General features: G+C 39.7%; 1 protein-coding gene across 2 annotated transcripts in view; it reads right to left on the reverse strand.

Moving 5' to 3' along the window:
* Positions 1–17,586, reverse strand: part of jph2 (junctophilin 2) — a 100,928-nt gene extending 83,342 nt beyond the window's left edge. Inside the window, exons 1-2 of one of the 2 annotated variants that reach the window (XM_048608397.1) lie at positions 17,528–17,586; positions 5,633–6,452 (exon numbers count right to left, since the gene is read on the reverse strand). In XM_048608397.1, coding sequence (XP_048464354.1) covers positions 5,633–6,423 — 791 coding nt within the window. In that variant the 5' untranslated portion in view covers positions 6,424–6,452; positions 17,528–17,586. Of the gene's footprint in view, positions 1–5,632; positions 6,453–16,693; positions 17,347–17,527 lie in introns of those variants that run through there. The other variant, XM_020532630.2, reaches the window with a different exon arrangement.
* Between the last annotated feature and the right edge of the window lie 254 nt (positions 17,587–17,840).

Below are 17,840 nucleotides of genomic sequence, written 5' to 3' on the forward strand. Positions count from 1 at the left end.
CAATTCCCTTTTCAGGACAAAGCCCTACGATGATTCACTGTAGTCAAAACACATCTACACTATAATACACCATGTAAAATTAACATCTAAAACTCCTCACCAGTCTTCCTTCAACAATCAAGGACTCTTCTTGGGTATGCAAAACCCAAACCACCATATTAAAATAAGAGGTTGGGGGAGGAAATACAAGTTTTATTTTGCACTCACAATGGCCAGCCTAACCTCAGAGAGGTGCAGAATAACAACCTATGTCCATCCTGACCAATGAAATAGCAACACAAAAATAACATGGAATTGGAAATGTACAGCAGATTCAAAGTTCCAGTTTAAAACTTCCTACATTTTTTTCATTCTAGAATCATGTCTTTTGTTTGCATATACTTCAAATGAAAAATCGGAGAGTAAATTATGAGAGAAATGTAAGTCGTGTATTTTTCCTCTACTGCTAGCAAAGACGTGTTATGTACCAACCTTGGACTTCCTCCTATTTCAAACTGTAATGAAACCCTGGTAGCACATGTTTTCTCAATTCTCTCAGCATTCCAGTTGGATCAGAATTTCTAATCTACCGATTCTTGGAGAAACTATTCTTTTCATTTTAAAAAAACCACGAATCATTAGATCTTTTTAAGGAATGGTGAAGTAATCTCAACGTTTAGTCAGAAATTAATTCCTTGGGTTTTCTATTTGGACTATAACTTTAAAATACAAACACTGTTTGTGCACACGTCAAAATTGACCGTGGTATATAGTATGCCATAAGCCACAGTAATTTGACAATGGATTTCAACCATCAAAAAAAATAGGCAAATGGATATTGAGAAGTAGAGTGGCAATTTCACTGGACTACTAGTTCAAAGGCCCAGATAAATAAAACCACAAGATAAAGGTGCAGAATTAGGTCATTCAGTCCATCGAGTCTGCTCCATCATTTGATCATGTCTGATATGTTTCTCAATCCCCATTCTCCTGCCTTCTTCTCATAACTCTTGATCGTAGATCAAGGACATATCTATCTGTCTTAAATATACTCAATGACTTGGCCTCCACAATGAGTTCCACAAGTTCACCACACACTGGCTGAAGAAATTTCTTCTCATCTCAGTTCTCAAGGGTCGTTCCTTCATCCCGAGGCCGTGCCCCATGGGTCCTAGTCTCCCCTACTTACGGAAACATCTTCTCTACATGCACTCTACCCAGGCCGTTCGATATCTTGTAAGTTCCACTCATATCCACCCTCATCCATCTAAAGTCCATCCAGTGCAGACCCAGAGTATTCAACTGGTCATATAACAAGCCCCTCAGCCAGGGATCATTTCATAAACCTCCTCTGGACCCCCTCCCATTCCAGCACATCCTTACTTAGATATGGGACCCAAAACTGGTCACAATATTCCAAATGTAGTCTGAACAGAGCCTTATACAGCCTCAGCAGTACATCTCAGCTCTTGTATTCCAGCCTTCTTGAGATAAATGCTAACATTGCATTCGTCTTTCTAACTGTCAACTGAACCTGCGTGTTAACCTCAAGAGAATCCTGAACAAGGACTCCCAAGACCATTTACAATTCAGATTTCCAAAGCCTTTCCCCATTTAGAAAATAGTCTATACCTGTATTTTTCCTATTAGAGTGCATAACCTCACACTTTGTCACGTTGTATTCCATCACCACTTCTTTGCCCACACACCTATCATGTTCAAGTCCTTCTGCAGCCTCCCCACTTCCTCAACACTATCTGTTCCTCCACGTATCTTTGTGTCCTCTGCAAACTTGGCAATAATGCCCAGAGCTCCTTTGTCCATACCATTAATGTATAATGTGAATAGTTGTGGTTCCAACACAGACCCCTGCAGAACTCCACTAGTCACTGGCTGCCATCCTGAAAAAGACCCATTTATCTCTACTCTCTGCTTTCTGCCAGTCAGCCAATCCTCTATCCATGTCAGTGTCTTGCCCCTAACACCATGGGCTCTTAACTTATTTAGTAGTCTCCTATGGAGCACCTTGTAAATGCCTTCTGGAAATCCAAATAAATCACTCCACTGGATCTCCTTTATCTAACTTGCTTATTACCTCCTCAAAAATTCTAACAGATCTATCAGGCATGACCCCCCCTTAACAAAGCTGTGCTAACGTTTCCCTACTTCACCATGTATTTCCAAAACTTCTGCTATCTCATCCTTAATTATGGACTCTAAAATCTCACCAATGACTGGAGGTCAGGCTAACCGGCCTATAGTTTCCTATCTTCTGCCTCCCTCCCTTCTTAAACATTAGCCAGTTCCATTGGCCATTTTCCAGTCCTCTGCGACCCTCCCTAAATTCTTGGAAGGTCACCACCAATGCTTCTATAATTTCCTCAACTATCTCCTTCAGAAATCTGGGATATGGTCCATCTGGTCTGGATGATTTATCCACCTTCAGACTTTTCAGCTTACCTAGCACCTTCTCCTTAGTGATAGCCACTACACTCACCTCTGCCGCCTGACTCTCTTGAAGTTCTGATATGTTGTTGGTATCTTCCACTTTGAAAAGCTCTGGGATATGGTTTCAAATCCCACCATGGAATTTATATTCAATTACTAAAATCTGGAACTGAAACTAGTTTCATGGTCATGGTTATTGAGACTATCAGTATTTTGCTTTAGGAAGAGAATATACCTTCCTTACCAGGTTTGACCTACATGTGACCCCAGATCTAAATTAACCTGGACTGATTTTTAACTGCAGTCAGAAATAGACTAGCAAGCCACTGAGTTCAGAGGCAATTAGTGATGGACAACAAATGCTGGCCTTGTCAGTGATTCTTACATCCTATGAAAGGATTTTTTTTACTGTCTTTTGACAACTGTAGCATTGATGTCAATGTTTAAAAATGCCTGAAATTTATATTTCTTAGAATTATCAGCTTTGTTCCACTTATTCCAGTAAGTATGGATCTTAATAAATCTTAATTATTTTACAGGTGCAAAATTGACAAATAAAGTAAATGTGAAACCACAGCTAATTGAATAAATTGTAATCAGTTCTTCTTCAGCTTATTTCACTAAAAAATTAAATGTGACATTTCAAAGAATTCTTAACACCACCTTTCCAGGAGACCAGGTAAAAGAATGAGTAGGACCTCGTGTCAGAGAAAGCATGCAATGATGTGGAGGTGCTGGCGTTAGACTGGGATGGACAAGGTCAGAAGTCACACAACACCAGGTTATAGTCCAACAGGTTTATTCGAGATCCCAAGCTTTTGGAGTGCTGCCCCTTCGTCTGGACAATAACTTGGTGTCAAGAAAATATGCACTACACACTTTCCACTTCACATATCAATTTATGATCTGTAGAAGTATTGAAACTGACTAAAAACTAAGAAATTCAGTTTGAAATGTGCAAATAAATAATTTGGATTCTGACAGGTGAAATTAAGCAGAGGGTACATACAATTGTCAAATCAGGTTTTACAATGTGAAAGGGAATTTTAATTCTCAGCCAAAAGCCGATTTGGAACGCTGATCCTCAATAATATTCAACTAACAGAAACAGCTTGGCAGACTGACCTATCAACATTTGGTCTCAAAGACCACCAGTCTAGCAGTCAGGGAAGTTGAGAGGTGCTGAGATTTCCACAGTTTACAAGCATCCCAAATATCTTCAAATAGACCGGAGAAGCACTCTTAACTCTCCCAGGTCCCAAGAAGATGAATCTAAAATAGACCTGCCAAGTTGTCCACTTGGTATAACCCCAGGTTTTATAGAACGGTGCATCTGCTCACCAGCATTTAAAATTGCAACAGAGTCCCAATGACACGATTGGATCCTGATTTAATTTAAGCAAGGGAATTCTATTAAATTGACCACAGGGAGAAAAGACGGATAATTTAAGTCTCATTACATCTGGCACTAATTGGCTGGAATTAAAACGTTTCCTGTATAATTGATAGTGACACAGAGAACATGCACTAATTATACATAAAAGAAAATTCTGCAGATGCTAGAAATCTGAAACAAACACAGAATGCTGGAGAAACTCAACGGGTCTGGCAGCATCTGTGGAGAGATGGGGTGTCTTCACAAATATCCCCATCCTCTATCATGTGTGAAAGACAAGGCTTATACATTTGCAGCAAATGCTGGAGAAATTTAGCATCTGGCAGAATCTGTAGAGACAGAAACAGAGTTAACGTTTTGAGTCTGTATGACTCCTCTTCAGAACTGAAGAAGAGTCATAACCAGACATGAAACATCAACTCTGTTTTTCTTTCTCTACAGATGTTGCCAGACCTGCTGAGTTTCTTGGGCATTCTGCTTGTTGCATTAACTGTTCAATTTTCTCTAGTGATTTTTCAAATGCATTTACGTGTATTTTAAATCATTCAAGGGTAACCTATTGTGAAGAGTAACCAAGGAAATGTATGACTAATTCATCTATTCAAACAGTTTTGTTTCTCTTGTCAATATTGTTCATTAAATGAACAATTCCTGCAGACACTTCATTCCAATTCTTGCCATTTCATCTCTAAATGTCTGTAGATAAATGTGCTTCCCTTAATTTGGTAATTGCAAGTGTCTATGTAATTTTTACTAACAAACCATGGTAGCTGCTATAAAATTATAACACAGTTCTCACAAAATACTATTAAATCTTTAAAAGATTTATACATATTAGAGAAAAGATACCAACCAAGCATCACTTACGAGGGCCAATTTTATGAATATGCATTCCCAGCTGAAAGCCTCAGCTGCTGTCATCTTTGAAATTTCTGAACATATTTTCTTCAAGTAAACGAAAGGGGGAATTGTTTCCATAAAAAAAAAAGTATTAAACAGCATTCCCGCGATAATCAATGCATTCATAGTTAAATAACACCTAACCTTCAGCTATTACTGTATACTGCTATTCTGTGTTGTGATACATTCAACAAAGGAACTGAAACAAATGTACTGGCTTAACCCATTCTTGAAAAATTTCAATCACTTAAACTGTGAACTGTGCACTCAGAAAAGTCTTTTTAAATGGTCTGCTTGATCGGAAGATTTAGTTGAACTGGGAATTTTATTGAAATGGAACAGAAATTTCAATTCATGCTAAAATTCCTATTGCAAGCACCTCGCCACCACCCCACCCATCCACCCAATCTAAATTATGATGTTTGAAAATCCCTCAGTGATAAAGTTATGACCACTTACCATTCCAAAATCTTGGCATCACCACTGCTAGCCGTGTCAAGTGTCATTTATTTCAGTTGCATTCTGTAGCATTCTGGACTCACCCTTACTTATGTCAATGTTCACTAAATCCAACTCTCCCTCCCCAATGTCAGAATCTTAGCAATAGGGGGTTGAAACTCCTCTTGGCCAGTAGCATAAAACAGATAATATTGGATCACCCACCCTGTATATGTAGGTAATGAGACTGAATTATCAAAGTTCTGAAGAAGAGTCATACTGGACTCAAAATCTTAACTCTGTTTTATCTCCACGGATGCTGTCAGACCAGCTGAGGTATGCCAGTACTTTCTGTTTTTATTTCTGAATTGTTCGGCAGTACTTATAATGAGCACCTAAGTCAATACCACCCATTTTGTGCCACAAGTTCAAGATAAATACCTAAATTCTAGATGTTTTGGACCTGCTTACCTGGACAAGGCAATCTCTGACTTTTGCCGTGCAATAGCTGCTGCCCTTTGCGCCCCCTCCATGCTCCTTTCCACCTTCTCTCTCAGCTTGTTGGTCCTCAATGGTATCAGGTGCTTCTTCTTGCCCTTGACCAGCACATTGTTCTTGTATTTGCCTTCTTCTTTATGGCCGTCTGGGAAGGTGGTGCAGCCATAGCCATGCCTTAGGTTGTCGTGCCACTCACCCTCGTACTTGAGGCCACTTGACCTCTCACTGACCCCATATCCCGAGCGCTTGTCATTCTTCCACTCGCCCATGTAGCTCTCAGTCGTGGTGGCATCAATGTCAGACTCAACAGGCGGGAAGTCATCACCACTTTCACCCAGGCTGACAGTCGAGTTGGCATCACTGGCAGCTGAGCTGAGGCCGGCATCACTCCTGAGAAAGCTGAGTTTGCTCCTCTGACTGGACAGAGAGCTCTTGGACTCGCTCTTCCTCAGCTTGCCAAGCAGTGAACCCCGCCGGAACAGACCCTTCTTCTTAGGTTTTTGCTCAGCATCACCAGCACTCTGGAGGCTCAGGGCGAAGCCACCACGGCTCGGCCCAATGGTGGAGGCAGAGGCAGAGGCCGAGACAGCAGCAGCAGCAGAGGGGGTGGCCAAAGTCAGAGAGTCAGCCGGTGGCTCGAGTTGCAGCACGGTTCCATTACTGTGCTCACTACGAAGGGAGGTGAGCGAGGTCCTCAGTGGCGAGCGGATCATGGTGGCCATACCATAGGGAACGCTTTGGCGCACTCCATATCCATGGCGCATCCCTCCTGTAAATTGGCCTTGGTATGTACCTGGAAATATAACCAGAAAATAAACATCCATTAATAGTCCACAACAATTATCACGAACTAGTGCAAATCATCTGAATAGACACCTGTGGGTTGAGGGTGACATCTGGTCATGACCCTTGTTGCTATTTGTGAATCCTCATTTTAAACACTTCTAAAGTAGTTCACTGGTTGAAGAGCTCTGAGGGGTAACCCGAGAGAATAAACAGCACTATATAAATGCAAGTTCTTTATGTAACTCAATACAAAGGTAGGTTTTAAAGTATAGACATGTTGCAAATTAAAGTCTTTCATAAACTACAATTAAAGTGTGTTATCACAGTACTGGTCTCCATGTAGGATATGGAAGCATCAAAGATGATATGTAACAAAGATTTACATGGTGAAATCGAAACTGAGAGGTTATAACAATCAAGAAATTCTAAAGGCTAGGGCTTCTGTTCTCTACCAAAGAGAAGGCTTGCATAAACCATGTATCTAGAATGATAAAAGGATCTGACATGGTTGACATACATATAATGTTTCTGAGGAGTCGAAGCAATACATGCCTTTAATGGAAGTTGGGATTTCAAAAGAAAAACTTGACAAAAAGAGTGGTTAGAACACATTACCACATATAGTTGAGGCAAATAGATATGTGCAAGGGCAAGCTAGATAACTACATGAGGAAGAAAAGATAGAAGGTTATATTAATAGGGTTAAAGGAAGCAAGGTGACATTATGACTGCGTGATGCATAGACTAAAACATGCGGACACTGGATGCTGGAGATCTAAAACAAACTGTTCTGAAGAGGGGTCACTGGACTCAAAACGTTAACTGTTTTCTCTCTACATATCCTGTCAGACCTGCTGAGTTTCTCTGTTTTTGTTTGTTGAAGCATAGACTAGTTGGGCTTAATTGTCTGTTTCTGTACCATAAATTACATGGCCCAATTTCGCAGCACTCACCGCAGACCTCAAAGAAAGCAGCCTGCAAAGATTAGGTGATCCTTCTGGTTTGGATTTCTCCTTTGCCAACGTTCAAAAGCAGGCACCATGGGGATCTCCAGGGGCCAAACAATAGGGATGTCATTCAATCACATTTAAGAATTTTAACAGGTAGAAAAGCACAGAAATGAATATGCTCTTACCATTCCGGCACAAATATTCAGCAAAGCAAAGCTGATGCTACCTTGATTAAAGTATTAAAAAGTCATAAAGAGATTGCTATAGAATGAAGTAGTTGAATAAGACAGAAAAGGCATTGGAACACAGATAAGTCATGTCAATGTTAATAGTTATAAGCTTGTTAGCACACTTAAATGTAAAATTAGCATTATAATTTTAAAATACAAGTAGAGTAGGTACAAAAATTTGAATGGGATCTGAATCAAAAATGAGAAATGTGATTATTGCAAATGATACAAGATAATAACTGAGAAACCTAGAGTAGCATGATCACCAAGTGTCAGTGATAAGAGGCAAATACTCTGTTCTTATTATACCTTCTCTGTTTCTCCTGCACATGGACATCACCAATTTTTAAATCATTGAAGACTGATATGGATGGCTGACCCTTTCTACCTGAAGTTTAAATTGCAAGCAATTAGATTAGGAGGGAAAAGGAGTGGGTGAGTTTCCACTTAATTTCAAGTGGTATTCACAGATGGAAGCAAAGGTAAAATCAACGCCTATGAATCATTTGCTTAGTACATAGTGTTAGTTGTCCCAACAGTGCCTGATACAAACATTACAATATTTCCAATAGTCAACTTGATAAAGGCTGTAACTTCTTATAGACTTCAACCAGTCAGGTTTTAGGTCTAAATGCTATTTAAAAAAAAGAAAACAAGATCAATGTACTTTTGGATTGGAAGTTCATTTTAAATGGCGAACTTAATTAAAAAGCCTGTTTACCTTGGCTAATGTCGGAACAGTTACACCAATTGCAAAAGTTGTAAAATTTCAAAACACAACGATGATTCTAAAACAGTCAACTTAAGAACAGGAACAAAGGAGATCCTGATGATTGGCTGATATACCCCTTTGTCATGAGAATGAATGCTTAATTGATGGAAGATCATGTGACAAACTTCAGAGTGGCGAAATGCCAAACAAATGAATGTTGTTGAAATTTACACCAGAAACATTTAAGATGTTAATTGTACGTGAGATGGTGATGCCATAAAGCATAAAGCAAATTTTTGAAACCTACTCATGGTACACATATATCTTTGGATTAAAATACTGAGCTGAAGATCTGTCTGTAGCTCCCCATCAATGTCATGCTACAGTCAACCAATAGGATTTATGAAGAGCATTAATATGTAGAGAAAGGCCTGGTTCTCGCACAATGACATTAGTAAGATTGCATAGTCACCAAGGTAGATATTTTTTCTTACCCAACAGTGAAAATCAGGCTGCACTGGAATCAATGGAATTGCCCAGCTAGTGGGTACTATACCAATGGCCGATAATATTTGAACATTTTACTGCACCACTCAACACCAACTTCTATCTCTCTTCCTATTTTGAGAAGTTTAGTGGGGAACCCTCATCCTAAATATGTTTGGCACAGCATACTGCACTACCAATACCCTGAGCTTCATGTACAATAAAAACAAAACTGAAAAATCCTCAAAGCATTTAAAGAATGTATGCTGAATCAGATTTATTTTGATGTTAAATCATTAATAAACTGTCCAAAATACTGCATTTTATTCTTTCAGTTTATTATTTTCAGGGCTTTATTTTAATATAAACCGGAAACTAAAAGTATCAGAGATAACTTAAAATGCAATACATCAAGAATAAGAGACTGAAACTGTGGAAGAACTTGCATTTACACAGCACCTTTAATTATCTCAGGATGTCCAGAAGTGCTTTACAACTAAAAAAAAATACTTTTTGAAGTATCACAGAAACGTAGAAAATAGAAGCAGGACTAGGCTGAATGGCCCTTCGAGACTGAACTGCTATTCATTAAACTCAAACCTGTTCCTGCTTTCCCTGCATATCCTTTCATCTCCTTCGTCTCAAGTGCAATATCCACCTCCTCTTGAAATTCCACAATGTTTTGTCCTCGATTGCTATCTGTGGTTGTGAATTCCACAGGCTCACCACTCTCTGGGTGAAGAGATTTCCCCTCATTTCAGTCCAAAATGGTTTATCTTGTATCCTTAGAATGTGACCCCTGGTTCTGGACATCCCCCATCATTAGGACTATATTTCCTGCATCTACCCTCTCTCGTCCCATTCAATTTTATAGCTTTCTCCAAGATTCCCTCCCCATCCTTCTGAACTCTAGCAAATATAATCCTAACCAATTCAACCTGTCCTCTTACATCACTGGCAATCCTTCACTGCACTCTGTCTTTTATCAAGAATCTACTTCTTCCAATAAGAACATCGAACTGCACACAATGTTCCAGGTGTAGTCTCACCAAAGCCCTGGTTAATTGCAGCAATCCATGCTCTCAAATTCGCTCACTGTGAAGACCCACATACCATTTACCTTCTTGATCCCCAGCTGCACTGCTTGCTTACCCTCAGTGACTTATGTACGTGAACACCCAGGTCTTTCTGCATATTCCCCTCTCTCAATTTATAGCTGGATAATAATCGACCTTTCTGTACTTGCTCCCAAAATAGAAAACCTCACATTCACATTATATTGCATTTGCCATGCATCTGCCCACTCACTCAGCTTGTCCAAATCATACCAAAGCAACTCTGCATCCTCCTCACCACTCACCCTCCCACCCAACTTTGTGTCATCTGCAATTTTGGTTTAGAGGAGAGAACTAAGTGTATATGTGAATAGCTTCAGTCCTAATACTGATACCTGAAGTACCACACTAGTCACTGCTGCCATCCAGCAAAAAGACATGTTTATTCCAACTCTTCGTTTCCTGTCTGCCAACCAGTTTCTATCCAACTCAACATACTGTCACCAATCCTATGCACTTTAATTTTATATACTCATCTCTTATGTGTAGCTTTGTTGAAAGCCTTCTGCAATGCAAATTTGGAGCAGCCAATTTGCTCACAAGTTCCCATGAACAGCAATAACAACAACCAGATAATATTTTAATGATGTTAATTTATATTTGCTAATCAACCTGTTCAGAGAAGTTGCTACACACCTGTGGAGCAGGTGCGACTTGAATCCAGGCCTCCTGGTTCAAAGATAGGGACACTACCACTGCACCACAACAGCCCTTAAATGATGTTGACAATGGAAAAATTTTGACCAATGCAACAGGATGCCTTTGTTCTTCCTCAAATATATATCATTTATGTAATATGGACTCTTTTATATCCACTTGAAGGAAAAGGTAGGACTTTAAATTTTCATCACAAAAAGAATTTCCAACATTGCAGTACTTACTCCCCCAGTAATGCACTAAAGTCTTAACTTAGATTACATACTCAAATCCCTGGAGTTAGACTTGAACCCATGGTATTCCAACTCAGAGACAAGTACAACCAACTTGCAAAGCTTGACACCTGAATGATTTTAGCACATTGAGGCATTCTATGGCAAAGAAAACCAACTGTAGAGATAGTGTATGGTATTCCCAACACATGGAAATTGTATAACTGAGTTTTGATCATTGCACTAGTATTTTTAAAATTTAAGTTCATTTATTTGTTGCCTGACTTGCAAGGTTTTGCAGCAGCTCTGATGCAAAATAATTCAAAACAGTGTTAGACTTTGAAACTGAATATAATTACACATTAGCAATGATATTACCAAGTGTTTAATGGATAATAAAAATAGCTTTTGTTACTTTACTGATGCCAAAAATGAAGTGCAAAACTAAACAACATCGGCAAGAGGTTCTTTAGTCACTTTAAGGCCCCAATTTAGTTAATACATTATTCATTGCGGCTTTCAGCTTAAGTTGTGAGTTTTCAGGACACAGGTTTTTTTTTTAACCCTGGCAAAATGAAAATGAAGGTATTATCTTGTTTTTAGACATCCTTGGCCAATCCACACTCATCTTTACCCTTAACTGATTGCAGTACTGTATATATGACTTAGAGATTGATCTATGGAGAAGTTTTTAATTGTGTTAAAATATATCTGAATAATTTTTAGGAAAGATACTTATTGTATATACTGCAGTGTAATTTTGCAGCTAGGATTTGATGCAGTGTGGGTTGCTTGTTACTATGGAAACCAGCCAACATCTCCGGCAGCATCACTTTAGTGCACACAGAACAGAACACAACATGTTAAATTGCTTTCTAAGTCAGAATGCTTTATTAATTTAGGCACATTGACACAAGGGAACTACTGTACGATTTTGTTTTTATAATAAGTAATATATAATGCCAGATATTTTAATTGGAACAATTCTAAATTATGTACAGAAACTCAAAGAACAAAGAACAAAGAACACAGCCCACCAAGCCTGCGCCAATTCCTAATCCTTATTTAGACTCGCTACTTATTGCCTATACGCAGTTTCTATCCTTCTGTTTGCCTCCCATTTATGCATCTATCAGGATACACCTTAAATGTTGCTATCGTGCCTGCTTCCACCACCTCCGCTGGCAGTGCACTCTAGGTACCCACCACCCTCTGTGTGAAAAAGTTTCCCGCACTTCTCCCCTAAATTTTACCCCTCTCATCTTGAATCTGTGCCCTCTTGTAGCTGACCCTTCCACCCTAGGAAAAAGCCTCTGACTATCCATTCTATCTATGCCTCTCATAATTTTGTAGATCTCTTTCAAGTCATCCCTCAGCCTTCATCTTTTTAGTGAAAACAATCAGAGTTTATCCAACATCTCCTCATAACTAAAACCCTCCAGACCGAGCAACATCCTGGTAAACCTTCTCTGCACCCTCTCTAAAATGCCCACGTCATTCTGGTAGTGTGGCAACAAGTACTGCACACAATATTCCACATGTGGCCTAATTAAAATTATATACAGTTGGAACATAACTTGTCAACTTTTACATTCGATGCCCCAGCCGATGAAGGCAAGTGTGCTGTATGCTTTCTAGACCACCTTATCCAACTTGTTGCCACTTTCAGAGATCTGTGGACCTGTGTACTTATTTAATATGCATTCATGATTAATGATTCTTTTGCTCTGCAATAATTTCAATGGAAAAAATAGAAATCTTGCCATCAATTAGTTTAATAAAAATCCAGTGCTGGGTATTTTGATTCTGATTGAAATTAACAACTGTATAATAAATTTTATGAATCTCTGTATTTGCTATTTCTCCAATGTGAACTATAAAATGTGAAAATGAATTGTGGACAAGAACTCATTTGATACATTTTTAATTGAAGTGCTAATTTCGATAATGTTGACTCCTAATAATTTGATCGGAGAAAATTATTTGAGATAATTAGATCAAATGTGTTTCATTTCAAGTCCAATAACACCTATTTTTTCAGACTAGAATCCTTCTGAAAACTGATGGCACTTGTTACTGGTTGTTCATTAATTGCAAGATGTGCAATAACGTTAAGAATGAATATTCAATTTTCAAAATATTTATCCAATTATCCAAAAAGATAATTTTACTAAATCAATCATGCTTTAAATGAAGGAATCATCTGTAACATCAATCCAATTAGAGGTATTTATAAACATCCAGTTATGTTTGAAAATTCCATCTTGGAATACAATACTGATTATCTGAAGAAATCAAGTTCGCATTTCATAGACTGTGTAAATACATCACATCTTCCAAAAATGAAGCCTAGGGGATCAGGTCAAAAAGAAGATTGAGATACAAGAGAAAACACCTATCATAATTTAAACAGCAGGCTGCAAATTTGGCGAACAGATAGAACACTACTGTTGCAATAAAACTCTTTCCTTCTAAGTTAATAATTATACTGACAAGGCCAAGAAAGTCAGCAGAAAATGTAAAATTCAATTAGTTGCAAATATAGCAGCTACTGGATTGTTTGTCTTCTTATGAGATCATATTGTTAAATAAACTTTTAGATAAGTTTTGAGAATATGTTTTTTTATCTTCAGATAGGAAATATAGCCAGTCAATACTTGCATCCCAGAGGTAGAGTGAGGATATCCTTCAGGGATTGCGAGATTGGACAGTAGCCAATTTAGTACCTAATTTTAAAAAGGGAGACAGAGCCAGGTAATTACAGGCAACTTACTTTAATACGAATGATTACATTTAGTATACATGGACTTCATAAAAGCCTTTGACAACATACCATATGGGAGATTACTGGAGAAGGCTAATGGGGATTTAAATGATGGAAAGACAGCAAACTGGATTAAAACTGTAAGAAGGGAGAAAAAAGGACTAGTTCTTATATTTTTTTGTTACAGTTGAAAGTGAGTAGTCATAGCCATCAAGTTCAAATTTGAGCCACATCTGCTCATTCTGTATATGATGATTTGGATGTAGGCCAAGAGAAAGTTGAAATCTGCAGACCACACCAAAATAGATTTGGTTAAGTCTTTAAAAGACAAAAGAAAACAGCAAAGGATTATTGATGAGCAAATGGATTAAAAAAAAGGTGAAATTCAATGTCAGCAAGTATGGTGTAACGTGTCTTGGTAAAAATAACTTGTGTTAACTATATTTTAAACACAAGTATGTTTGATGCTTTGGTCAAATGAAGACATTTTAAGGTGCAGTTTCACAAAAATTAAAACATCCAGGTTTTAATAAGTAATTTTTTAAAAAGCGAGTCAGGTTCTTTGTTTTAAAATGAATTAACGAAAGGGCCCTCATTCTTGATATCTCAACTACTAAAAAGGTCTGTTTCACCTACCCTACTTAATCCATTCATTACCAGAAATACTCATTATACTTTCTCTCAAGTATCTATACCTTTTCTTTATCATAGAGTGCAAAACTGCCCATAGAGCTCCTTAATTTTTATGAAGGTTTTACAAAGGTTTGTCATTACCTCTTGGTTTTAATATTCACAAAGAACAAATTGTTGACACAGCTTAAATACTGGCATACTGTTTGGGCAGAATGGCTTGTATTCATGTTGTAACTGCATGCACATATATGATTGCAAGGAGAAACATGCAGGTCAAAAATTATTTCCTTAATAGTGACACCTTTTTCTAAAGTCCGCCAGGTGCCTCATATTCCTCGTTGACATGCTCATGTCCAGATTATGTTACTGAGACAGTGACAGCCAAATGCAGAGTTACTATTGTCCCGAACCGTTGCGCATGCATGTTTTGTTTGTAAGGATGCATCTCATTTGGTTAAGCTCATAAATCTTAAATCTAAATTTGCAAAACCAAGACTGGCTTAATGCATGCAAGTCTATACTGTTGGGGGTTTAACCAATTGCAGTTTACCAGAGTTGTTTCCCTCCGATTATCGTGCTAGCGCTACCTTAACAACAGTGCATTTGCTCACAGGGCTCTGAAGGCAAATGGGAAGAATGCCAGCTTCTAATGAAACCGTTTAGGTTTCTCTTGAAAGATAGATTGGTTAGTGATCAACTGTACCCTGGATGGAGTACTGTGGACCTGTCAGGTTCTAGATTACCAAATCTGCTAAACAGGGCTGACTTAGTTCTGAACGTTCACTACTGAGACCAGACTTAGAGTCATAGAGTCATAAGCACAGAAACAGACCCTTCGGCCCAACCAGTCTATGCCAACTATGATCCCAAACTAAACTTATATCATCTATCTGCACTTGGCCCATATCCCTCCAAATATTTCCTGTTCATGTACTTATCTAAATGTCTGTTAAATGTTGTAATTGTACCCACATTCACCAGCTTCTCTGGAAGTTCATTCTACGCACAAACCATTCTGTGTTAAAAAAAAGCCTCTTGTGTCTTTTTAAATCTTTCTCCTCTCACGTTAAAAATATGACCCCTAGTCTTGAACTCCCCACCCTAGGGAAAAGACACATGCCATTCATCTTATCTATACCCCTCATGATTTTATAAACTTCTATAAGGTCACTCCTCAACTTCCCACACTTCAGTAAAAAAGTCCCAGTCTATCCAGCCTCTCCCTATAACTCAAACCCTCCATTCTGGCAACATCCCAGTAAATATTTTCTGAACCCTCTCCAGCTTAATAATATCCTTCCTATAACAGGGCGACCAGAACTGAACACACCAGAAGAGGGCTCACCAACGTTTTGTACAACCTCAACATAACATCCCAATTCCTATACTCAAAGGTCTGGTGGGCAATGAATGCAAGCATGCTCAGTGTCTTCTTAACCATCCTATCTATATGTGATGCAAACTTTGAAGAATTATGTACCTGAATCCCTTGGTCTCTCTGTACCACATCACTTCCCAAGGCACTACTTTTAATTGTATAAGTCCTGCCCTTGTTTGTTTTACCAAAATGCAACACCTCGCATTTATCCAAATTAAACTCCCATCTGCCACTCTTCAGCCCATCGACTTCCTGGAACATCTTGATACCGAGGAGACGCCAATTAGCTCCACTGCAAGTTATGTTTGATAAACTAAAAGTCAGTGCTTCCCAAAGTGGGGTAGGGGACCCCAAGCTAGATTGCAAGCTCTGACCAAGTGATGATGGCCGCACTCCCTCTTTAAAAGGCTTCTGCTCTCCAAGTTCTCACTGAGGGCCTGCAACAATTATCAAGCCTCAAAATGAGATCATAGCGGGTGAAAAAAACTTTGGGAAGCATGGCTAAAAGTGATGAGAAAAACATGAACTTCTGTGCCCCACGTTCACACAGTAGTGACAGGAATTATTTCCTCTTCGACGGCTAAGACCTATTTCCTCCACAAAGCTTTTAGATAAAATCATGACTTTTTTTTCTAAATAAAATCTGATAACTTTTGTTGGTTAACGATGCATTGTGTTTTTACGCCTGTCGAGTGAAGTCACAAATCTTTTCCCCCACCTTCACACGAACCTTTTTAAAAAAAAGAACCGAAATTGCAAAATGGAAAAGTCATCTTTAGTTTACATTCAGTTCTGTCACTCGTGGTACATGTTGATACAGTTACCATGACGACCGATGAGAAAGAAATCGCAAATAACGTCGAACGAGCGGCCAGGAAAAGGACGAAAAGCAAACAACTGGGATTTTTTAAAAAAACCGCACGTTAAAAAAAAAATGCAGACGTTGAGTAAGCGCCAAAGAATGACATTTAGGAAAATATAGAGTATTTAGGTGTAAGATGATGCTTTAGAGTCTTTTGGTGTAAGAGTTGTGAGGGAGGGTTTTGTTTATTTTTCTCTCTGGAATTGAATGCTGATTATTGTTAATAATCGATGGCCGTCAGGCTCTTACCTCCATCCGCGTACTTCTCGGTGCCGTAACCGTCCTGGAGGCCGTTATTCCAGGTGCCCTCATACCTGGCCCCGCTGGCCTGGCTCTGCCTGACCCCGTACCTGCCCTTGAAGCCGTGGGTCCACTCGCCCTTGTAGACCCAGCGGCCCTTGGTCTCCGAGCCCAGGCCGTGCCTCTTGCCCTGGGACCAGTAACCCTGGTAGGTGTTGCCGCTGGGCCAGGTGTAGACGCCGACCACCTCGAAGCCGTAGTTCCAGGAGCCCGAGTACTCGCCCTGGCCCTTGGGTCCGGTGCAGATGCCGTGGCCGTGAGCCTTGCCGCCCTCCCAGCCTCCGCAGTACGCCCCGCCATCGTCGAAATCAAAGCGTCCTCCGCTCATGCATGAAACGGGTGTGTGGGGTGCCGCCCCCCGGGGGGGGGGATCACACAGAAGAGAGAGAAAAAATTTAAAACAAAAATATATAATTTATATTTTTTTTTGAAAGGAGGGTCTGTGCGTGCCCTGCGGAGTACAGAGGGAAGGGGTCGGGGGTTTGATGTGAATTTAAATGAAGCAGGAGGGAGGAAGGTACCGGTGATGGAGGGAGGGAGGGGGGTGTGTAGGTGGAGAGGGGGGTGGCACAGGGTGATCCCAGCAGCAGCAGCAGGTAAACCTTACCCACCCCCCCTCCGCCTCCTCCTCCCGCCCGGATCCGAGCTCAGGGACTGTTCCCCGGCCAGCGGCCAGGCGTCAGTGCGGGAGCAGTCAGGGAGGGAGCCTCTGCTTTCACCCCCCACCCCCCTCACTCCTCTCACACACACACACACACAGGGAGCCGGAATGTTATAACATACCTAACAAGGCTATCAGATCCCACTCAGCTCCAAAAATAAAACCCAATCAACAATCTCCGCAAACGCCTTTTCAAAAAAAAATCCCTGTGTCCTGGGTTGGGGAAGAAGGGGGATGGTCTCAACTAATATTTCAGACTGTGATCACACAATGTAATAAACCAAAGTCCATTTACTTCAAAAATACGTAGTGTATAACCCGGCATCTCGTTACATTTCACGCCCCTGCACAATTCAAGGATTCATCCTGTAATTTTCCTTTTATAAAAATCTTGATTCACTCTTGCTCATGAAGTGTAAACGATTTCTTTTCCGG

The sequence above is a fragment of the Rhincodon typus genome, chromosome 19 (genome assembly GCF_021869965.1).
Source record: "Rhincodon typus isolate 14 chromosome 19, sRhiTyp1.1, whole genome shotgun sequence".
Taxonomy (NCBI): domain Eukaryota; kingdom Metazoa; phylum Chordata; class Chondrichthyes; order Orectolobiformes; family Rhincodontidae; genus Rhincodon; species Rhincodon typus.